This window comes from Colletotrichum gloeosporioides (assembly GCF_011800055.1).
Source record: "Colletotrichum gloeosporioides strain Lc1 chromosome Unknown consensus_28, whole genome shotgun sequence".
Classification (NCBI taxonomy): Eukaryota; Fungi; Ascomycota; class Sordariomycetes; order Glomerellales; family Glomerellaceae; genus Colletotrichum; species Colletotrichum gloeosporioides.
In genome coordinates this window covers 35,876-58,302 of record NW_025544673.1, presented here as the reverse complement: position 1 = coordinate 58,302, position 22,427 = coordinate 35,876, and the positions used below count along the sequence as shown (strand labels likewise).

General features: G+C 53.2%; 6 protein-coding genes across 6 annotated transcripts; 2 read left to right on the top strand and 4 right to left on the bottom strand.

Annotated features, from left to right (window-relative positions):
- Positions 1 to 2,809: 2,809 nt before the first annotated feature.
- On the bottom strand, positions 2,810 to 4,137 carry GCG54_00011929 (uncharacterized protein; the record flags this gene model as incomplete). The annotated part of the gene is made up of 3 exons (XM_045411818.1): positions 2,810 to 3,046; positions 3,102 to 3,406; positions 3,456 to 4,137. 3 exons carry the CDS (start codon positions 4,135 to 4,137, stop codon positions 2,810 to 2,812), a joined length of 1,224 nt encoding a protein of 407 aa, XP_045266691.1.
- A 3,208-nt stretch (positions 4,138 to 7,345) lies between these two features.
- GCG54_00011928 (Pre-mRNA-splicing factor cwf17) lies at positions 7,346 to 8,579 on the bottom strand (the record flags this gene model as incomplete). The annotated part of the gene is made up of 4 exons (XM_045411817.1): positions 7,346 to 7,395; positions 7,458 to 8,213; positions 8,265 to 8,391; positions 8,445 to 8,579. 4 exons carry the CDS (start codon positions 8,577 to 8,579, stop codon positions 7,346 to 7,348), a joined length of 1,068 nt encoding a protein of 355 aa, XP_045266690.1.
- A 740-nt stretch (positions 8,580 to 9,319) lies between these two features.
- Positions 9,320 to 10,065, top strand: GCG54_00011927 (Trafficking protein particle complex subunit BET3; the record flags this gene model as incomplete). Its single annotated transcript, XM_045411816.1, has 4 exons — positions 9,320 to 9,354; positions 9,409 to 9,417; positions 9,472 to 9,694; positions 9,754 to 10,065. 4 exons carry the CDS (start codon positions 9,320 to 9,322, stop codon positions 10,063 to 10,065), a joined length of 579 nt encoding a protein of 192 aa, XP_045266689.1.
- Positions 10,066 to 12,976: 2,911 nt separating this feature from the next.
- GCG54_00011926 (Transcriptional activator somA) lies at positions 12,977 to 15,670 on the top strand (the record flags this gene model as incomplete). The annotated part of the gene is made up of 4 exons (XM_045411815.1): positions 12,977 to 13,480; positions 13,545 to 13,726; positions 13,795 to 15,187; positions 15,233 to 15,670. The coding sequence occupies 4 exons, from the start codon at positions 12,977 to 12,979 to the stop codon at positions 15,668 to 15,670; spliced, it is 2,517 nt and encodes an 838-aa protein (XP_045266688.1).
- A 1,997-nt stretch (positions 15,671 to 17,667) lies between these two features.
- On the bottom strand, positions 17,668 to 18,561 carry GCG54_00011925 (Glucan endo-1 3-beta-glucosidase A1; the record flags this gene model as incomplete). Its single annotated transcript, XM_045411814.1, has 2 exons — positions 17,668 to 17,762; positions 17,817 to 18,561. 2 exons carry the CDS (start codon positions 18,559 to 18,561, stop codon positions 17,668 to 17,670), a joined length of 840 nt encoding a protein of 279 aa, XP_045266687.1.
- A 2,648-nt stretch (positions 18,562 to 21,209) lies between these two features.
- Positions 21,210 to 22,079, bottom strand: GCG54_00011924 (uncharacterized protein; the record flags this gene model as incomplete). Its single annotated transcript, XM_045411813.1, has 2 exons — positions 21,210 to 21,697; positions 21,764 to 22,079. The coding sequence occupies 2 exons, from the start codon at positions 22,077 to 22,079 to the stop codon at positions 21,210 to 21,212; spliced, it is 804 nt and encodes a 267-aa protein (XP_045266686.1).
- Between the last annotated feature and the right edge of the window lie 348 nt (positions 22,080 to 22,427).

Below are 22,427 nucleotides of genomic sequence, written 5' to 3'. Positions count from 1 at the left end.
GGGGGGGGACCTGAAGTGGCTACGGATGCCTCGAGATAAAACTCAGGGTAAATGGTATCTGTCTCAAGTCCTGCTGAAGGGGTGAGATGTTGCAGAGAATAAGCAAGCGCACTCAGTCAGTACCTTACTTGGGTGCGGTACTTACCTACGTGCCTGCCTGCCTAATTACCTACTGCCTACTACCTAGGTATGTAGGTATGCTGGACAACACGGAGGATGACGGGCGGGGCGGGTGATTGGCGGCGAGCTTTCTGTTTCTCTTCCCTTCCCTTCTAGTCTCGCGGGTAAAGTGTCCAACAGTCCCCAATACCAAAAGCAGTCGCCTTGATCACCCGGTTCCAAAGTTATCCAAAGTCACTACCAACCCCTCCATCGCCTCGCCTGCCATCAGCCAGTCAGTGACTGCAGTAGCGTGCGTGGGAGGGGGGAGGCCTGGTCCTAGATGTCGACCGGAAAGGAAAGGCGAGGCCAGGCCAGGGCCAGGATGGATTCGATTTGGGGTGAGAGCTGAACAGGCCGGGCTGGCTGGCTACCTGAGCCATCGGGATGGATGGCAGCGTTTGTAGCAGGGGGTTCGAGGCAAGGAAAAACTTCCTCGTCAAAGACCTGGAGACTTACGAAGCAAGCTCCCACTGGCTTCTGCTCGTCTCTCCTCTCCTCCTCTCTCCTCTACTGCCTGTTCTTCCCAGTTCTGCGAAGACCAGGCATGCACCTGCGTCTGCGTCTGCGCCTGCACCTCACCTGCATCTGCCCCTCTTGCACCTGCAGCAGCACATTACTGAGGTAAGTCATCACCTGTTCCTACGAATACCCGCTCGGCCTCATGTCCCCCATGTCATGTGTGTGGCCGTGTCGTGTTGGAACTTTGACCCTCCTGCGTGCCTGTCCCAGTGCCCTCCTCCCAGTTCCTCAACTGTCAATGGCAGTACCGGGGCCCTTGAATGCTTGTCGTGCCCTGGATACATGGAGGCGACCTTCGAGGAACGGGTCAACTGGGTCGTGGACGACGTCAAAAGGTGGGAAGGCGGGGAAACATGGCGCCAGGGGCGGCGGGGCCAAGTATCGCAACGGTACCCCCGACTCTCCCGCTTTCCGCTTCCCGCTCACGCCCGGCCTCGGTCTTCAACCTACCTTACCTTACCTCCTTACATTACTTGCCCCTCCACAGTTCACTACCAGCTCAGTTGTCACTGTTCTTTCAACACACTGCAGCCGCGATCCATCATCCCACCCCGTCCTCCAAACACACCGCGCGCTGACGCCCCTCTCTCTAAGCGAGCTAAATTAGTCCCTACCTTACGGAGGACGTACTCAAGGCACCTTCCGTACTTCCATTGACATATGCTCCCGCCGTATGTCCGTCTCTGCAAACCTCACATCAGTTAACCGCAAGTCCTGAGCGCAGACAGATACTCATTCCCGCATCTCGCAGCATAAAACGTGAGCCGTTGAGAGTATCTATCCATGTGGTGTGGCGTGCAGTGACGTGCAGTGGCGTAACGTGCCTGACCCAGACGCATGCCTGTGTGACTTGCGCCGTCGGGTGTCTTTCTTTTTTGGCCCCCGGTTGCCTGCTTGTCTCCTTTCCCCGCGCCATTGGATGTTCATCATTTTCTCCTCCACTCGGCTCCGAAGCACGCGGCGGCTGGAGAGCAAAAAGTGTGTCCAATAGGCTGGCCTATTCCTGTACATCTAACGCTTACAATTCATGGATCTCTATAGGTATAGTTACCCTGCAAAAGTCCTGCCCTATCTACATTATCACTATATTAAACCTATAAAACTTACCCTTTTTAAATAATAATATAATAATTATAGAAATACTCTAGATTTAGAAAGATTTTTTCTAATATAGAGTTTAATAAACTATATATAATATATATTTCTTAGATTTAGAGTATTTTTTTATATAGAATAGAAAATTTCTAAAATAAAAGTTAATTTTTTAAAAAATCTTATAGTAGATTATAAAAGAGTTTATAGTGAGTAAAAATATTAAGGTTTAAGATTAATTATTATAGTATTTTTCTATATTATATTAATAATAACTAAAATTATAGAAAGATTATATAATATATATTTAATAAAGTTCTATGTAGTAAAAAATCCTTAAGTTAATATATTAAGTAGGTTTTCTATTATTAGTAGTAGAGTTTAGATAGTTTTATGTGGGATAGGGCAGGACTTTTGTAGGGTAACTATAGGTAGGGTGGATTGTGGTCCGTCTTGCTCTTATAGATGCATACACACACAGATGTGTTTACTCGTACAGCGGGAGAACGAACACCTGCTAGCAGTAGAACTTCGAATCGTTGGTGTAGCTCCTCAAGCCTTTCTTCGACCGTGGCTCTATCGTACTCACACACTTTATCGCGGCAAAGTAAGGAGAGCCGCTTTTGTGCCTATGGTGCACATTCCGACAGTTCGGACACACGCCAGCCCAACTAATGCTGTGGAACCAGCCATGCAAAGCGCGACCTTCTCTCATGCCCCCTCTTGTGACGCTCTCAGCTTGTGAAACACCCAATTGTAATGGCAATGAGCTGTATCCCCTCGCTCGATTATCGCAAAATGCCATGCGGAAGTACTACTAGTACGGTTCCAGTCGACTCGCTCTGTTTTCCTGAGCAGTGTATAATGACCGCAAGACACTTATGATGACATGCTTCAGGTCCTCCTGTTCGGTAGCGTTTTCACGCACTAGCGAGACATGCCTCTACCAAAACTCCCTTGACGCCGCTAGCCGCGCTTTTATTGTACACGAATCTCAACAAAGGTTCTTACGACTTTTTTAAGCACGTAGACGGGATCACCATGGGCCTCGTCGTTCGTTCATCCGCCCAACCTCAGAAGGGTGTGGTGGGAGGACTTCGGTCATTCCTGGCGCCATTGACCGGGGCCGAGCATCTACAACGTAGCTGACACCGTCTTCCGATGCATACGATGGTGGTCGCGGCCCGCTGCCAACCTCCCTAGAGTTCGACGGGCTGTCATTTGATGTCGCATTGGGATTGCGTTGCCAGTATATCCTATTGGGATCCACCCGCTGTATTCTCTTGTTAGTTGAGAACATTGGAAATATCCATGTTGCTGGCACATACCACACTCTCTCTCCATAGGCCGTAGGCTGGCGGCTTTGCTTTGGCTGCCTCGCTTACTTCGCCCTCCTCCTCTTCGTCACGGGCCAACACCACTCTGATCGGTTCCCGTGGGACAGCGTACCCTCCTGGAGCAACAAGCTGCGGCATTGGCGGCCTAGCCTCGTCGTCCGATCGCGGTCGAATGACGAGCATACATAAGCGAATCAAGCCGTGACAGAAAAAGATCGTTGTAAACAGAATGATGAGTATGAGAAGTACCGTGAATTCGCTACTGCGGATATTCTGTGTGAGAGACAGGGCAAGGTCTATGGAATCAGTAAGGCTATCCCAACAGCAGCATGAGGCATCACTCACAAACGGCTAATAACAGGGCGAGAAAAGTGCCTGAAATAAAGCACCGAAGGATTTGTGACCGCATGCGCCGCGATTTCACCCACGGCAGGCAAAGTAGGAACCTTTTCGGATGTCCATCGTGGTCCTCTTCTTGGTTTCGCTGCCTCCGTCGTCTGCGCCGCCTTCCCTCCTGTGCCATCTGTGCCAGATGCATCTCTGCAGGATCTGGCCCAGTGAACCTTCTTGTCAGTCTGCGGGAATGTGATCGAGCACGCTGGGCGACGGGAGATGGCGCCGCTACAGGAATCTGCGCAGCTCCCGCCCTGCTCATGTACGGTCCGGGAAGCGGATCGGTCGCCGCTCGACTTGGCAGTAGTTGTCCTGAGCTAGGCCGCGAGTTCGGGCCGTTGGAACCACTCGTCCATGTCCTCGCAAGATGCGGAAGATTCAGTCGAGTGCTCGGGAGTGTTGGGAGGCCTATATTGAAGCGCGGAGTCTTGGGACTGTCATTGTCGCCATCGTCGAGGCGCTGCATTCTGCCGCCGGGATGTCTTCTTGAGGACAGAGCAGGCCGTGTCCCAGGGAGTCGCCTCGGTTGAGATCGCGAATCTTCTTGCATTTCAGGCTGTGTTGATGGTCCAGCCAAGGCCTGTTGCTCAATATCTGGTCCATTCGAAGACCGTCCGCGTCGCAGAAAGTCCATGTTGGAGGGTCGAAGCTGATATGCAACTCTCGATTGAACGTTAAGAGTTAACTTCGCAATTGCCGCCGTTCAAGGTTCGTCATGCTTCGACAGGGAGGATAGCGGGAAGCGCGAGTCGGCGCCGTCTGTTTCGTGCTCCTCGTGTGGAGGCTGTCGACGCTGCCACAGATAATACTGCGACGAGGGGGATCCTTTGTTGTAGACGGAGCAGTTGGCGAGTCAGCGTCTCTCAGAGGTACGATATTGATGACCGTCTCGTTGAAGAATCGTTATAGCTGCGGTCACGGCCGGCTTGAGCAATGCCCAATAGTTAGGAGAAGAAAGTAGTAAAGGAAACAACGGATTGAGAGGGTGCTAGTGTGTCAAGTTCCAAGGGAGGACTGCCGGCGACTCAACGGCCTCGATCAAGGAATTCGACGGCTGAAGGGAGGGACACTCTCAACCGAGAAAAATGGGAAGCAGAGCAAGTATCCAAGAGGACAATGCTGGCAGCGCAGTTTAGCTTCCGGAGCCTGCTCTACGATGACCAGTTGAAATAAGAGATGGATTGGGAGATAGGTGAGCGAACGTAAACAGATGGTCAATGAAAAGAAAAGGATGAAAAGGAAGCCTGATGAGCGCCTGGCGCCGCCAACATGACGCTGAGTGAGGCAATCGATGAAGAGAAGACGGACGAGCTGGAAAAGAAAGGGAGATTGAGACGAGGAATAAGGTGAGGTGAACAAGGGACTGCCAGTCAGGCGTTGTTTCTCGGTGCGTCCGCAAGCCGTGCCTGACTTTGTGTAAGAGGAGGTAGATAGGTACGCCAGCCGGACGGACAGCCAACAGTTCGGTTCGCTAGGGGAGTTCGAGGCGAGGCACAAGCCGGCAAGTATTGGTAGGGTCTTGTCGACTATTGGAACGGAGGAGAAGGTCGGCCAAGATGGCGAGTGTTACTGGACAGACCAGAAAAAGAAACTGCGGCCGCAGACTCGGGGCACACAGACAGCTGTGACCAGTCTCATGGCAGGGCACCTGGGATTCTGTGACGTGGAAGGGCAGACAAAGAGGAAGAAGCGACCCTGGGCGACGAGGAGGCGTAAATACGGACGAAAAACAGGAGGAAACGTGCAGCTTCTGCGGCGTGGAGGACGGGAACATGTTGCAGCGCAATTGGACCCTTGCGCTGGCGAGGCTCAATTTCATCCGTGCCTTTCGCAGTGTCCCGGGCTCCCACTGGGCTCCTGCACAGCTCCTGCACTGAAGAAGAGATGGATTCGCCGTCACTTGTCGACTTCTGTGACAGCTCAAGTGTTGCATAATGGCCCAGGGGTAACCACCACCGGGGTCTTATTGGAGATGGAGAACACCAGATGTTTCGGATTGCACGGGTGCGAGGCGCTAAGCCGTTTCTGATCTGCCGCCGTCCACAACCTAGGTACCTCAGTACTAGTCCCGTCACACCCGACAATCGGTCCCGGGTTTAGGTAAATGCGCAGGGTACCTTAACTTCCATTGACATTTTAGCAGGGTCTGGCCGTGGACAGAGATTAGCCAACCAAAGACCTTTGATCCATTCATAGACCCATTTATTTGGCGCTTACCTATTTACAGAGGCAAGCGCAAAGCGTACAAGTGACGCAACGAGCAAGCGCGAGTAGGCAGGCGCGAGAAGGCAGGCGTAGAGGGCAAGTACGGCGTAGAGGGCTAGTGCAGCGTACCTACTTGTAGGAAGAGGCGACGACGGTTACAGGACTCTGATTGGTTAGAAAAGCAGCGCCCTGCGCTTTTACGCAGTATCTGATCCCCCGCCTACCAAAGATACAGTAGGTAAGCCCCCCAACTTGCCTCAGCATGGGGACCGTTGCTCAGAGCCCCCACTCGTAATCAGTGTCCTCCTAATGGAAACGTTGAGATAGGGAACAAAAGAAAAGCCCACAGGACTCAGAAGTAGTACCTAGGCGCCTCCAGCCTCCAGATATCCATGCCCAGCATAGAGTTCGAAGCACGGATGCGTACGGATCCTCGAGGAGGCGCTTACATAAGACAGGCGGTTGCGAAAGCGTCGTGTACCAACCTCAGGTAGACTTCGGGGTCTATGTACGAACACCTCAGATTCGTTGACAGTCAGCAAGTGCGCCATTTGTCTCATCGTCCAAGGTTGCGCCTGACCCCCTATCCCTCTCACACAGCTTTCGTCGTCACGCCCTGTTCCAGTCCATGAATAGCCCCCGGGTCGTCATATGTCCAGTTCGTGACTTCCGACAACGTCCAAAACTCATTGCTCAATAGAGGTTTTTTTTTTTTTTTTAACATACACAGATTTGCCCCTCCGAGCAACGAGAAAGGACAGGTTGGGTCCAGGTTGATACCTTGGCGTACCTTCATAGAGCGGTGAAGTCGTGGGCTCACAGACACTGTTGAAGTGGGCTATCGAATGACATTAGACGACGTTTACATACGCTGCAACGGTCAGTGAGTCTCTGCTCTCCCATTTCGCTGGCAAATACTTCAGAAATTCGGGTTAGCCAGAATCTGGCTTTCATACCGAGGCAGCAGTCGTCAGATGCTAAAGTTTAGTCGGCGGGCCTCGCTTGTGCAAGCTGAAGTAACGGGTACTTCTTCTCTTCATTACGCAATGAACCTTGCAATATCTCGGGGTTATTCCTGAAAGAATAGGATAGATACACCGGACGATAGTAGGATAGATACGCGTAGTTTACAATACACAGAATAGGGAACAAAACAAAAGTAGGATAGATACGCCGGACGATTCTCCAGGCCGTAACACTGGCCGGGAAATGTGCTTTTTCACGACTTCGTACACCAGCCCCAGCAACGGCGAGTTCAAATTGCCGAAATCGGCTCTTCCAAGGGTATCAAAGTAAACTCTCCCTGAGACGACCTGTGGTGTACAATCATGGATCGGTCTACTTGCCGCCCGCTATCTCCCACATGGACTTGCGGCTCTTCTCCGCCGAGTCATGTCCGAAACCTTGTTTACAACGAATGATCATGTTATCACTCATTGAAGAAAAGTCCACCCATCTTGCCCCGCCACCTCCGACCCTTTTGCTATTATCGCAATTACATGCTCCGAGATGCAAGGCAGGTGGACATATAATTCCTTCAAATTTGACGCTTCCACAAAGAGTTCATCTATGAGTTGCATCCTCCATGGCATGTTGTAATGTTTGCTTAACGTTCGGCGGCTTGTTCACCGCAGTTCTCACCGCAGTTCTCCGAGAAGCATGTTCCGATCAGATGATGCGGACAGTACTAAGAAAGGATGTCAGCATTCGTCTTGTGACGCCAGAAAAAACGCAGGCAGGAACGCATACCGATTGGCTCTGTGCCAGGCGCAAACTCAACACAATTGACGGTTCCCTTGTGACCTGGCAGCTTGTACATCAATTTGCCAGTCTCGCTAGACCAAATGGTCGCAGTTCCATCTCCAGAACCAACGGCCACCTTCTTGCCCTCTGGATCCCAGCTGGCACGGATGAGATTCTTTTCAAGACCCACAGACGCACCGTCAAACGTCCTGATGTGTCTCTCGGTTGGTGCGAAGGGCCGAATGTCCCACGTCCTTACCGTCGAGTCCATAGCAAACGAGAGGAGTGATTGAGAGTCTGGCGAAACCCTCAGAGAGGTTACCGTATCCTGGTGCCCAAGCATAGAGTAGATTACCGACTTCTTGCGCAAATCCCAGACCTTGATGTCGTTATCAATGCCTCCTGAATAGACTTCATTGCCGGCTTCTGACATGGCTACAGCTGTGATCGGAAACTCGGTCTGAATGTGATCAACCGCAGTCTTTGTTCTCGGGTCCCATAAGCCTATGGACCCGTCATCACTGCCGCTGACCAAGAGTTCTTCGCCTCTCTTGCTGATGTCCATAGCATTGACAATCTCTTCGTGGCCGACGTATCTTCGTATTCTGGAGCCGTTCTCCAGGTCCCAGCTCGCCAGGTGCGTATCCGCCGATGCTGAGTAGACAATTCTCGAATCCCGCGACCATTGAAGGTCCAGGATGGCGCCGCGGTGGCCGTTGAGGATTCCGTAGTTTTCACAATCGCCATACGTGCGCCACAGGACTTATCAGTCAGCCTCAAAACTTGGCTTTCCTTGCGGCAAGATGAACTCACGAATGCTTCTATCCATAGATCCCGAGGCGATAAAGTTGCCTGTAGGATCGAACCTGGCTGAAAAAATCTCCCCAGAGTGCCCAGTGAGCTCCATGACAGGGGCTTGTAGATTGCTCGTTCGTGGCGCCTATTACAGCAACGTTAGTCATGATTGAACGGTAAACGAGTCGCATATCTTACAGTCTGCACCAAGGCGTTGCTCTTCCCGGAACCATTGAGCCTCGCCAGTGCTCCCGTGGATGATCCCACGTTTTGACGCTTCACGATCATTTGGCCTGAGCCTGGCTCGTCAGACGCCGGCCTTTTTTCGGACATTTTGAGGATGTAGGGTGTCTCTCCGATCGAAAGGAGGTGCCGCTATCTTCAGGTCGATTTCGCGTGGGTTGATGCGCGCGTTGAGTGTTGCGATTGACGTTCAGTTGAATGAGCAGGAAAAGACAACATACGCAACGACTGTGATCATTGGCCCGTGCAACAACCTACCTACGTGCCAACGGATCTGGACGCGACGCGGAACGGAGCTTGCTTCTGCCGATCACCGAGTTACCCGCTCTCTAAGGTACCCGACGTACCTAAGTCCTGCTGGAGTGGGTGTCCCGGGCTCAGTTCAGTGGAGCTCCCGTCCAATCCAACCCGACCTGCGCAAGTCTACGGGTACAGTGCACCTCAAGGCGTAAGGTATGTGGATGGCAGGTACCTAATTAACCCTTCAAGCTTCTGATTGGCGCTTTTCACAGTTGACCCCGGTGTATCCATCTCAAATACCTAATCCACTGGCGCCAGACGTAGACCATCTACCATCAACACTGTGAACATCAACCACCCCGATACCAATGACAGCAAACATCAGGGTGCCCCAACACTCGCGCCTCACGACCACGCGAACTCTACGACAAGGCGATCCGGTGACGAGGATACTAGACCGGGCGGAAATCAGCCCCAATCAGACAGAGAGGCGTTGAATCGGCCAGATCATTGCCGACTTGATTGTCTGACGCCCTCACGAGGCTCGCATCGCTAAGCAACCTTGAGCTGTCGCACACTGACTGCGCAGCATGGCAGCAAGCAAGGCAACTCGCCTAGGTGAAGAGTGAGTATTCGGCCACGCATGCGGTTGACAGAGGCTAACAAGCTTTCTCAACAGGATCTGGAAGTACGTGAAGTCGCAACATTGCCATTCGAACCAGAATTGACCCTTTTCTTACAGAACACGCATCGACAAGGTGAATGCTGAGCTGGTGACTTTGACATATGGAACAATCGTCGCCCAGCTATGCAAGGACTATGACAGCGACTATGTGGAGGTAAACAAGCAGCTGGACAAGATGGGTTACAATATCGGCCTCCGTCTGATTGAGGACTACTTGGCCAAGTCAAATACAATGAAGCGGTGCTCGAATTTTCGCGAAACGGCAGATATGATTGCACGAGTATGTGCATTCCCATCAAGAAAAAGACTGTCTAAATGTTAATCACTGATGAACGCTAGGTTGGCTTCAAGATCTTTTTGAACATTACGCCCCAAGTCACCAACTGGACGACGGATAACAAACAGTTCTCGTTGGTATTTGACGAGAACCCGTTAGCAGACTTCGTGGAGCTGCCCGATGATGGGCGCGCGCAGGACGAGCTGTGGTACTCGAACATCTTCTGCGGTGTGTTGCGCGGAGCTTTGGAGATGGTGCAGATGCAGGTGGAGGCGCACTTTATCAGCGATGTCCTGAGAGGCCATGACACGACAGAGATGAGGGTATCGCTGATTCGATACATTGACGACGAATTGCCACCAGAAGACGACTGAGCGGTGCAAACCTTCACATGACAACACCAATTGTCCGTAACTCCGGCTGCGATTACTGGGTCATGGCCTTCGCAGTCGTGGTCTCGCGGTTCCTCTCAATTAAATTACCTGTCTGGGACGAGGAAGAGCCTTCGAGGAGCAGTCGAGATGATCAACCTCAGTATCAACGTAATCCGAATGTGCATACGGTGGAATTTTCAATGACAATTCTGTCGGCTCTATTGAGACAGGCACCCTAGCGTCTCAGGCTTTCGAGATAAACGTAGCAAATGCAATAGTGCTCTTGCAGCATTAGGAAGAGACGATGGCTCGGCTCTCAACGACCCACAGTGGGCATTTACCGGGAACATATCTGAAGAGCGATGCGGGAGACATGTGACTGCAAGCAGGAAGTGATAGTTGTGAGAATGGAAACAATCTTGGCGTCCAATTCGAGGCCGCACTTTGAATCCGTACCAACGCCGGGTTTGCGGTCGCCCCGGGCCTATATCCACGTTGGCGGCAGACAACGGGAGTTAATTTTGACGACATGGAGCAACGTCCAGCTACTGCTTTAGACAATCCCATTGCTACGACTTGGCGTTGACACAACATACTGATCAGCCGAATGGGCAGACAGACGGCAGCTAATCTAGCGGTGCATTGCCACTGTATCAATTCCAGGGAGGGCATATTGCGGAGTTAGGCGACGGACTTCGATGAGTGTATCGGCCGGTGTCGGCCGAAGTGGGGAGAGGTCCCCAAGGGTTCGGGATGCCGCCGTAGTTGGGTCTAGACAGCCTGAGGGAGACTTTGAAGGGGATAGATGATCGGGACGATGCGAAACGGCAACGGGAAAGTCACGGGCGGGATGGCGACATTGAGCGAAGAGAATCGGCCTGCCTCGCCTGCTCCGAGGAAGTCATTTCGCATAGTTGGCGACATTTCGAGACTCCAACCAGTCACAGTGTCGCGTTGGCTCGGAGCTGGCTAATGCAATAAGAAAAAGGCCCGTGCTTTGCGCGACGACAATTTCAAGTAAATAGCCATCAAGGGCATCAAAGGTTGAGAACGACGATTGTGCGCTGGGGTAAAGTCCTTTCATGATTTTCGAAGTGAGCCCTGTGGTTGGGCCATCGCAGTGTGCGTACGGTTCTTCCGGTATTGAAATGTCCTCGCAAATAGGTGTCCTATGGCCCTGAAAAGTCGCTGGCGATGCAGGGTACGTAGGTTTCTCTCGAGACCGGTTGGCGTATATGGGAGTGGCTGCAATGCGACGGCATGGAGCCTAAGATAGGTAAGGTGATACTCCGTATAGTAGGGCGGGCAGTGTTTGGCCTTTAGTTTATCGCAATATAGTGGGAGGTCATCTTGGGTCGGGTGAAACTTTGCACAGCGGATTTATTTCCAGCAGCCTGGCGCGTCGTCGCGTCTCGCTTCACTGAGACCGATAATGAAGCGGTTGGAGCTTCAACCACGATGCGACGTCGAACAGTCAGTACGTGGGTCGATGAGGAGCCTGCGTGCTTTAGCGAGGTACCCTGTCATAAGCTCCCGTCAGTGTCGACATCTGGGACGTTACCTATTCATACCTACCTTTAAGCACGAATACCGTCTGTGTAAGATGATAGGTAAAGAAGGTATTAGACAGTTTACAGCTACAGTGCAGTTGGCGGGCCTATCGACTAGGTAAATACACCGTGTATCTTGATATATCTGTAAATTTCCCCTTCTTTGAGGTCTTTGTAGCCTTTTTTTGCCTTTGACACAACGTGCTTTGTGCCTCAGGCCAGAACGTGCTCAGAAGTTCGCGCCTCATTCTCAGGTGTACCCGCGTTTTCCCGCCCCCAAACTGCTCTGACGACCACCCAGCTCCCAGTTCCAGGTCTCCAGACTCCCCCCAAATCTGCCCAAGCGTCCTGGGCGAAAATTAGGAAAATCCCAACCCCATCCTTTCCACCCGTCGCTCGTCCTGCCTCTCTCCCCTTCCATTGCCTTGCCTTGTCCATCTCGCGCCCCTCTCTTTCACCTTCCTCTACCCTCCCGTCCTCTCCCCTTCCTTCATCAACTAAATCCCCCCTGGGGGCCTCGCATGCCGAACACTTGCAACTTGGCTTTAGACACGCGTCACTTGCTCAGTTGATGGTTTCGCCCTTTGCCCCCGAACCATTTGTCGATTTCGCAGTTTTGATCCCGCCTTATCGGTCTAGCGCAGCGCTGCAGGAGAGGGACGACTGCGACTGCTTGTAGAGCAGCAAGCTGGTCTGGCAGGATCGACGACGCCAGAACAACCCCCCCCGGGCCCAAACCAAGAGCCAAATCCCAAGACCCAGAGAAGACACTCAGCACCCCAAAGAAAGCCCCCGACAGAGCTTCTCTTCCGACATCCGTTCTCCTGTCTTTCCACACTTCCCACTACTTGCATCCCTCAGACTAATCCCACTCAATCCACACTTGCTCTTCTCCTGCAACCGCCATCTCTCGCTCTCGCCCTCTCGCTCACTCTCCTACACAAATCCTCGTCTTCCTATCGCCATACCGCATCGCCATCGACCTCGCCACGACGGAGCTAGCAACGATCGCGCCCCTTCTCCTTTCCGACTGCTCTGCTCTTCTCTTCACTTCCTTTTGTATCTCCGATCGCGAGCCCTCGCCCTGCGTCGCGACCATTCATCCTAGAGGCCCCTGCCCCCTAGTGGCCTACCGCTGAATCCGACACGCTCCTGTCGGTCGGCTTTTAGCGCACCGCGTGCCACGCATCCAGCGCCTCTGAAGTGGCTGACCGAAAGTTTTTCGACGACCGCGATCTCACTTTCCACCGACCACCACCCCCGTCTTTCAACCAACCTTTCCCTTTCATCATCTATCGCATCGACTTCTCCTCTTCTAGCCGGGCAGACAACTGTCTGCAGCCCGGCCCACCCTCTTCACCATGAACGTCAACGTCAACCCCAACATGGCCAACATGAACGCCATGGGCGGCCCTGTCGGTGCTCCCGTGCCCATGATGAATAATGGCGCAGTCGCTCCTCAGGTCGCTGGCCCCCGACAAATGCCTGTTCCCACCGAGAGCCAAAGAACTTTGCTCAACACCTACATTTACGAATACTTTCTCCGCCACCAAATGTTCGACTGCGCGCGATCGCTTGTCAACGGAGATCATCAAATAAACGTCACTAAGGATGGTGCGAATCGACGGAGGGATGAGAATGGCAATCTGCTTGGGAATGGCTTGGGTGACGATCCAATGGATACCGACTCCAAGGATGACATTGACGCGAAGCTCCCTGACGATCTCCCCGCTCCCAAACTGCCCATGCCTGCTTCCGAATCATCCTTCTTGTACGAGTGGTTCTGCCTGTTCTGGGATATTTTCAACGCGCAACGTACCAAGGGCGGCAACGGCCCTGTGAATCAATACGTCAGCCACACCCAGGTACGTGTTTTCGAGCTCATGCGGTTCCCGGCTATTTCCCGGCTTATGCTAACTCGGTTTGCAGCAACAATCCCGCATGCGCCAAAACCAGCAGCAGGAGCTTCTCCGTCAGATGCGCCCCGAGGGCCTGGCCGCTCAGCAGCAATATCACAACCAGATGATGCGCAACATGCAGAATGGTGGCATGGCCATGAACATGAAGCAGGGAAACCTCGCGCGCACAGCCATGGCAAACAATCAGAACAAGTGAGTATTCTGTTCGCAACGGCCCATGATTCAGCCCCGAAGATGTAGCTAATAGATTATCGTACTAGCCCCCAAGCCATGCAGATGCTTCAGCATAAGCAGACCCAAATGCAACGCGACCCGTCTGACATGGAGGGAAACCGACAGCGCCCCTCCTCGCCTGGTTCTGGCGAAAATGCTCCTTCACCCTCAAAGCGACCTCGCCTGGACGGAACGCCTTACAACCCGAGTCAGCCTGGGATGATGCCGAATGGGAGACCACAGCAGGGCATGCCAGGCCAGCAGGTGGGGACCGCCCCAAACGTAGCTCAAGCCCAGCAAATGCTCATCACCAACGGCATTAACCCGGCACAGCTGACCCAGCAGCAGTTCACGACATTTTCAAACCAACCACCTGCTGTCCAAGCGAAGTCCATTGCCACATACGCTGCGAACCTGCAGCAACACCAAGCCAGTCAGATGCCAAACAAGCCTATGCCTAATGCGGCCGGTCCTCAAGGTCAAGGTTCCCCTATGATGGCACAGGGCCCTGATCAAGCTGGGCTGGCCGCATACTATAACGCCGGCGAGATGCCTGCCGGCATTCGACCTGGCCCTGGCGGTGCCCAGGCCGGCGGTGGAAGTAACCACGCTCTGCAAGATTATCAAATGCAGCTAATGCTTCTGGAGCAGCAGAACAAAAAGAGACTCATGATGGCTCGACAGGAACAGGACAGCATGGGTGGTGCTATGCCAAGAGGAGACGGCCCTGCCGGCCCTGGCGGTCCCGGTGCTCCTCCAGGCCCCAACGGCCAGCCATTCCCTGAGACTTCCCCTCAAGGTGCTAGGACAGGAGCCTCGCCCAATCCGACAGAGCAGATGAAGCGTGGTACGCCCCAGATGAATAACGCGGGCATACCTTCACCCTTGCCGGAGGGCGCCCAGTCTCGAGGCTCCCCCAATCCCATGAACTTCATGGGCAATCAGATGGACCCCAACATGGCACCCCACTTCTTCAAGGGCATGGCGAATATGGATGGGAACATGGTGCCAAATCCTCAGATCAATGGCATGCGCCCACCTAGCTCGCATCCAGGCCAGACCTTCAATGGCCAAATGAACCCTCAACAGATGATGGCTGCGAGACAACAGCAACAACAGCAACAAGCGGCTCAGCAGCAGCAGCAAGGTCAGCCTCCGCAACAACAGCAACAGCAGCCTCAACAAGGTGGTCAAGGCAATCAACCTGTGCAATGGCAAGGAGGTCCGAACGGCAACCAGATGGTACCTCAGGGCCCTCAAGGTCAAGTCCAGGGCACCCCTCAGCAGCGATCAATGCCACCACCGTCTGCGCCTGCCGCTGCGAACGCAAACCGTACAAACACCTCGTCCCCTCAGCAAGCAACTGCAGCTCCACCCACTCCTTCGCAAGCCAATAAGGCCGCGCCGAAGAAGAAGGATAACAAGAACGCAAAGGCCAAGGTAAGCACAACAAAAGCCTATGAGAATCATCTAACAAATTCACAGGCTGCCACACAAAAGAAGTCAAACCCCAATCTCAACAGCGGAGCCACGCCGGCGGCTGATGGCACTCAAGACCAGGAGCCGCCAACCCCGGCGACGCCCATTACTCCTGTCAACCCCGCGAGCTTCAAAGCTGGCCAGAACGCGCCAGTTTCCGCCGTTCCCAATGGACAGCCTCCAGCTCCCGCAGCCGCACCTGCGCCCCAGGTCGCTCCTCAAGCTCACTCGGATGCCAACCAGAACGGATCGTTTGGCATGGACAGCACGAATGGCATGGTCGATTTCGGCGCCATGGCGTTTGCGGACCCTCTCGTCTCCGATAACGTCCTAAACGATTTCGATTTCGATTCGTTCTTACACGAAGATGGTGATAATCAAGCCTTTGACTTCAATACCGGCTCTTTCGGCATGGAGGGTGCCAACGAGATCGGCGCAGACTAGGTGTTCAATTGAGACTGTCATTGCGCGCGTTTGTAGCCAAGAGTAGTTCGACGATACGGTGACGGTGCAGGCTGTCGCTTCGCGCCTCGCAAACTCCGCCATTCGTTCCTTGGATGCAGCTACAACGTCGACAAGGTGTTGTTTGTTTCAGTGACAACATTTCGGTCGGAATACCATCAAACAAGCTCCCTGGCTACGTGGACATGGGAGCGGCATTTACGCCAGTTGATTCATCTACAAGGGCAGTCTTTTGACCCCCTGACCAACCCAAAAAGAAAAAAAAACCATTCCCAACACATGTGGTCTCTGGACCATTCACATCGTCGTCACTCAGCCTGACAGTTTTCCTTATTTGCTACTATTCCTCCACCTACCACCTGTCGACAACATAGGCAGCAATGGTTCTGGTGTTTGTTATCTGGCGGAAGTGTGGTGGATGGGCATAGTCAACGTCCTCCAACGCCTTTCAAAACAAAGGCGGTCTTAATTCACGCGTGCATCTGCCTGGGGTAACACGCATTCAACCTCAACAAGGGCCTTTGAGCTAGCTGTCACCACACGAGCTTCTCCTTGGCTGTCCTTGGATCATTGGTTCTGGAGTTCTACGGGCCGGTTTCGCTAGTCTTTTTCAGGTGCCTACTTCCTACCTCGAACAGTTGGGCGAAATCATTGATTACATGCGGCATACGAAATGAGATTGCGGAGCCCGGATATTACTTGGAGTGAGAAAGTTCGCTGGACCATGAGTTTCAACTTGTGCAAAAGAGAGGAAGTCCAAAAGGGGGCAGAGTTGCTGTCCGTGGTTGAGTATGAGAGGAGCATTGTATTTATTAGAAGGTTCAGGGCAACATCATACCGTGTCCAGCCGTCGTCGTTCATCCTAGGTCTGTCAGATTACTGTGGCGTGCGGAATGGTATTGGCTTACGAGGATCAATCCATATTTTTTCAGCTGTTCGAATATTGATATCAAACTAAGCAGAGGCATCTCGTCAACGGTGACTAGTGCTTGTCAAGCAATCCGGAGAACGCGGGTGTACGCGAGGCACCATGCGAGTTGTATGTTCAAGGTAGGTATGTCATCTTGAAAATATATTTTTAGCCATTAACCGTCATGGACTGATCGGTCGTCGATGAGGGGGAAACCTGTTCGCGGACCGCTTCCGGGTGCTCAACTGACAGTGCCCGGTGTTGAAGTAATATGGAAGGGACGGCCTAATTTTCCTGCTGCTTTTCCTTTCGTGGCATAATCCACCTTACCGTCGACGTCGCCGCCGCCGTTATTGCCATTATTATTATTTTCATCATTACTTCTACTAACGTCTTTGATAGCAATGCCACAATAGGCTCAGCACTACCAATCCCCGCCTCCTACGCGTTGTTATATGCTAGCTCACATAGTCTACGACCAAGAGCAGATTCCATGTGTTTGACGCAGCAACGACACGAAGGGAACTTCGCGCGTCGGGCGTATCGATCCCGTGTTCCTGAAGCCAAAGTAGAGAGAGCTAGAATCAAGTCGCATCACGGTTTACGTTCCATAAGTTGGGTACTCAGCGCAGCCTGAAGAGAATGCCACTTGATTCATCATCTTGGTCATATATCTGCCATCACTCTGCGATAGCATCTAGACCACTGATATTTCGCCCTTTAAATAACAGTCTTGTGTCGGTCACATACCAAAAGCCTGGGCTCTTTCAATCCACGGGAGGGAAGGGTGGACTTAGTTCGGCCACTGCAAGAGAAAACGCTGTTGAATGGGGGTATCTACTATGAACGGAAGCGCCATCGCGCGTACTTGAGTGAAACTGCGGGCAAACGTCACCGATATGGCGTTGTTATCTCGAGGCTCTCGTCAAGATTTGGTCGGATCGCAGAGCGCCCGCAATGCGCATCCAGTGTACACAAGCAAGCGTGATTGAAAGCGGTCGAGAGAAGTCCAACATGCGGCACGTCCTTGACGTGAGGACACGCGGGGGCGAACTTCGCTGAGGAAAGCTCATGCCGTCTCGTAAACGGCGAGATATCCAACCTCCATCATGCTACCATAGCCATCCTGAGTAGCGTCGGTAGGGTTACCCGGGAGTGTACCACCTATACTATGTTAGTTGGGCGGCTCAAATATGGCCGAAAATGATTCAGACTTACCAACAGCGACGTTCATGAGCACGTAGTAAGGGGCATGGGCGAGCGTAGCCCAGATCGACTCGTCCCCAATATCAGCACCGGTCAGCGTGTTGAAAACAACGCCATCGCGCATCCAGGTAATAGTCTCGGTGAGCCAGTTGTTAGAAGTACGGTCCCACTGAAGACTCCATGTGTGCCAGTCATTATCCGGGATCGAGGTAGCAACTCCACGGCCGCTGGGCTCGTTGCAGATACCGCCAGACTCTTGTTGGCAGTGGACGGTGCCCGTGGCAGACAGCTGGCCATTGACCTGTTCAAAGATATCGAGCTCGCCGCAGAGAGGCCACTGCGTACCGTGACGGACGGCATCGCCCAGCATCCAGAAGGCGGGCCAGATTCCCTGCTTATTCGCGTTGGCGCCCATTCTGAACATGGACTGGACACGCATCAGTTTGCCGGGTTGAGGGGTCCACGAGGCTTTGGTCTCTATGCGGCCTGAGGTCCAGACGCCATTGGAAGATTTGCGGGGGATGAATTGGATAGTCTCGCCGCCGGAAATTTGAAGGTTCCAAGATGAGTCGGTGTAAGTCTGTACCTCGTTGTTGGTGTCAATGGCTAGAGTGATGCCCCAAGTGTCGCTTCGGGGAGGCGCGCCAGCGTTTCCTTGGAAGGTCTCTGACCAGATGATGTTCATGCCGTCCACGGCCGGGGGGGCGAGAGCCCTGGCAAAGGGCACAAGTGCCAGAAGAAGAGTAGTGCTAAGCATCTCTGATGTTGTGAAGTGACGTTTCAGACTTGAGGACGATATCGAGGGAGAAATTGATAATTATCGATTCTGTGGTGTTCTCGTCGTACTGGCTTATAATGCTGACAAGCTGTAAATATCCAAAAGAAGGAATGACTGGGACGATGTACGTCGTGTGAATGAATGTAAGTGAAGTGATCACCAAGAAAAGAATGTAAGCGGCGCTGTAGGCCAGGTCAGGGAATGTGGAACTGAAGGCGAGAAGGCAACGAAAGACATTCTGCTGAATGGAGGCCAGAGGCCGGACTGAGTATATATAACAGATAGGAGTGTGCAGTTTGCACAAAATCCTTGCCGGTGGACAAGAAAGTGGGCGGCAGCAACAAGGGAGGTCTCCTCGGTGCTGAGAACCAGAGAGAGCAAGCGGGCCACAGAGACAGGGAAAAGAGCTCGCTCACCACTCATGGGCCATGGCAATCCTCCGAAGCAGTATCCATAGCCCGAGGCTGTATGCCGTAAGGCAGAAGAAAGAAATTGGACGTGGGGAGTAAGGATGAAACGCCCAGAATCGGACAGCAACACCCTTCAGTGGCGGTGATGGTGGTCCGCTTGGCTCTCTGGGGCTCGACTAATCACAAGTTCTCGTTGCAGCCGAAGTCCCAAGAATGGTAGCTTCGCGGCGCAAGTGGGTTGCGTGTAGGTAGGCAGATGTGGGTAGTACCAGGGCCGACGAGCAGGGCCAAGTCAAAGGCAGGGACAGCGAAGACCATACCAACATATGCATATAGTCGAGTTGGTTGGTTGGTAGTTGGCCACCACTATCGCAGTGACTCTGCATTGTACCTGCGCAGCTGCGTGGCACCAAGAAGCTCCTATCTTCCCTCCCTGACATGGTAAAGTAGAGTACCGTCTAGATACCTTGCACAACAGGGGCAGCTCATGACGGGAGGTGGCTGATGAATGGAAGGGAGTGGTGATCTGCGCCATGAGAGGGGACCCCAGCGGCCGATGAAGGTCGGGACCAAGGACCAAGAGGGAATTGCGGAAGTGTCGGTGCAATGTGAGGGCACAAAACGGGCAAAAGGGATATTCAAGCCTGGAAAGCCACCCAGGTTGAGGTAGCAGGGGGCGCAGAGGACTGAATGATCATGGATTTGCATGATATTGGCATGGACGGGGGAAAGAGACGGGACGACTTAGGATGTTGATTTGGGGGCCTCCGAGCCAAGGATCGACTCCCGCTGCTGCGTTGGCCACTGATAGATCCCATTTCATAAGGAGAAAATAAAAGGGCATAAGCTCAATCCCCACCACTAGCTGGGGATTGGGGTGTGATCCGTCCACTTAAGAGGAGGAAAATTCTGGAGGAGAAAAAAAAAATAGGAGACGGGCAGAGTCAGTCAGACTCGTTCGCCCCGAAGCCCCTCAGAAGGAGAAAAGGGGTAGGCTCGGCGATTGCGCATCGGATATGATCTCTCTTGATTGTGTGCCGTGACTGCTGAGAGGAGGGATGGGGAGCTTGGTCAAGCGCGCTGAGCATACACTGACAATACCACGGGTTTCTCGTGTCCTCCAACTCTCGAGGCACATCGGCATCGCATCTAGCCCCTGGGATCCCATGGAGGAGGTGTTGGATGTGACAGAAGGGTAGCGTGGGGGGGGCTGCCTGATGTGGATGGCCGGTGTGCAGGCGGGGACACGCCGCCGCGAATTTCTCAGTGCGAAAGATCGGATCGCTCAAGTGTAATGCCCCTGCCGCTATACCTATGACTCTGTACGAATAGTGGCGTAGCCTGCCAGCCTACCCAGCCTTACTTGGGCCGGCAATGCATGTTCTGAGACAGGACTGACAGGGTTTCTCCGACAGGGGCAGGCTGGTCCGCGGCAACACTGGACGAACCAGAGGAGGCCAACAATATCGGGTAAAGGTGCCGCAGCACACCGCAATGCGCCGCCAATGGACGCGGCACTGCCCAATTCCGCACCAGAGACCCGGACCGACTCCGTTCAAGTGCCGCATTGGAGATCGGCCGCTCAGTCTGTAAAAGCGGAAATACCCACTGCCTCCCACACGCCTTTTTTGCCCCTGCACGTAGTATACATTCGTGATGGCCACGTAGAGTACGTCAGCATGTCAGCCAAACTGACCACACTATCACGGACGCGGAGCGTGGAAACCAGGTAGTCGAACTTCCGCGAAAATCCAGGAGATAAGCGAGTCGCCTCCACTGAGATACACCACGTTAAACCGAGGACATGGTACCGTGGATACAAGGACGATGGGGAAGCGGGAGGTCCACGCCTGAGACATTGCCCCCGTCGCTGAAAGTCGCTGGCTTTGTGAGGCTCAGAATGGCGGAAACAAACTGTCATTCCCCAACCTGGACGAGCCCGAGCCTCTTCCTTCCAGTTCATATTACACCATCGTCAAGCGCGTTCTGTGCGCTTGATCCCGTGAATAGATATCTAGCTCTCTTCCAAGGCACGTAGGTCAGCATCTTGATCTGTTTCATGCACAATTAACTTGGCCGCTTCCTGTTTCTGTACACTGTTCTAAACTTTAGACTAGTTCTAAGCAAAATGTTTGTTCAGGCTAAACACTCGGGGTATGAATTCCCTACATTACTAATAATGAGGTATCCGGAACCTGGTGATGGAGTGTCTCTTGTTCAGCATTGGCCGCCATTTAGTATCTGGTCTGGCTGAGGAGTTGCGCCGAGGACATCCCCGAGCTTTTTGCCAAGTTGGACGATTGTGCGCTCGTACACTCGCGCGACGTCCATATATAGTCTGTCGTCATCCTCATCCCAAACCAACCCGGCGCGATCGTCGCTTTCTGCTTCAGTGTCGAAGTCTTCTTCCTCTTCGCCGTCGTTGTCTGGCTCTCTGCCAAGAACTTCGACAATCACTAGTCGAGTATGCTCTACGGAGCTTCGACAGCGGACCATGTCGGTGGTGGTCATTCCTGCCCTGAGGCCGTTCTCAAAACCGGGCAAAGGGTCGCCAGTGTCGATGTCTCGGCCAGTCAGAAGACTTGCGAAACAATGGTCGAGCTTGGTGAGAACAGAAAACGTAGCTCTCGGAGAGGGCGGGAAGGCGACAATCCATTGAGTGAAATCGCCAGCGATATTCAAGAGGAAGGGGATTTGCAGGCCCGCTACGAGGGGATGTGTCAGTCATAGGAGAACATGAAGCGTGCGGGAACACGTTGGCCTTCACTAACGTGTTGCGGAGAGCCAGAGAACATCGATGACGCCGTGAAGGTCTTTGCACAGCTCTGCGAAAGTCTTGTAGCCGACAACATCGTCGCCCGGCTCAGGGTTGCCGTGTTTCTTAACAAAGCGACGGTTGACTACTGCCAGTCGTTCCCCAACGTATCGGCGGACTGTGTCTTCTTTACTCGATCCTGGCCGCAGGGATTTGGCACGAGGATGGGGGAGGCACGCACTAGAACGGGTAGATGAGCTGCTGGGAGCTGGTGAAGGGAGGGTATGCGAGGGGAAGAATCCCCCCGGACCGGGTTGCGAGGTGTCAGCCATGTTTGAAAGGTATACGCACTGGCTGGGTCAGGGTCGACAAAGTTCGGCGCATCGTCAGGACTGGAACATAGCTTTATACCGTAGGCGTTTTTGAGCTTGAAGGTAAGGGTAGCACTCGAGCAATGAGAAGCACCGGGTAGGTAGGTTGATAGAGGTGGAATCATCTCCGCTCCATCAGACGTACGGTTTACGCTCACTATCCGTACATAGGTACCTTACCTAGTAGCCCACCCACCACAAATTCAGAATGGTGCCCACATTACCTAGGTAACACCTGTCCCTTGGTAAGCATTACTGGACCGTGCGTCACGCCACACCTTGACCACTCAGCAGTGGCTTTGCCGGCGA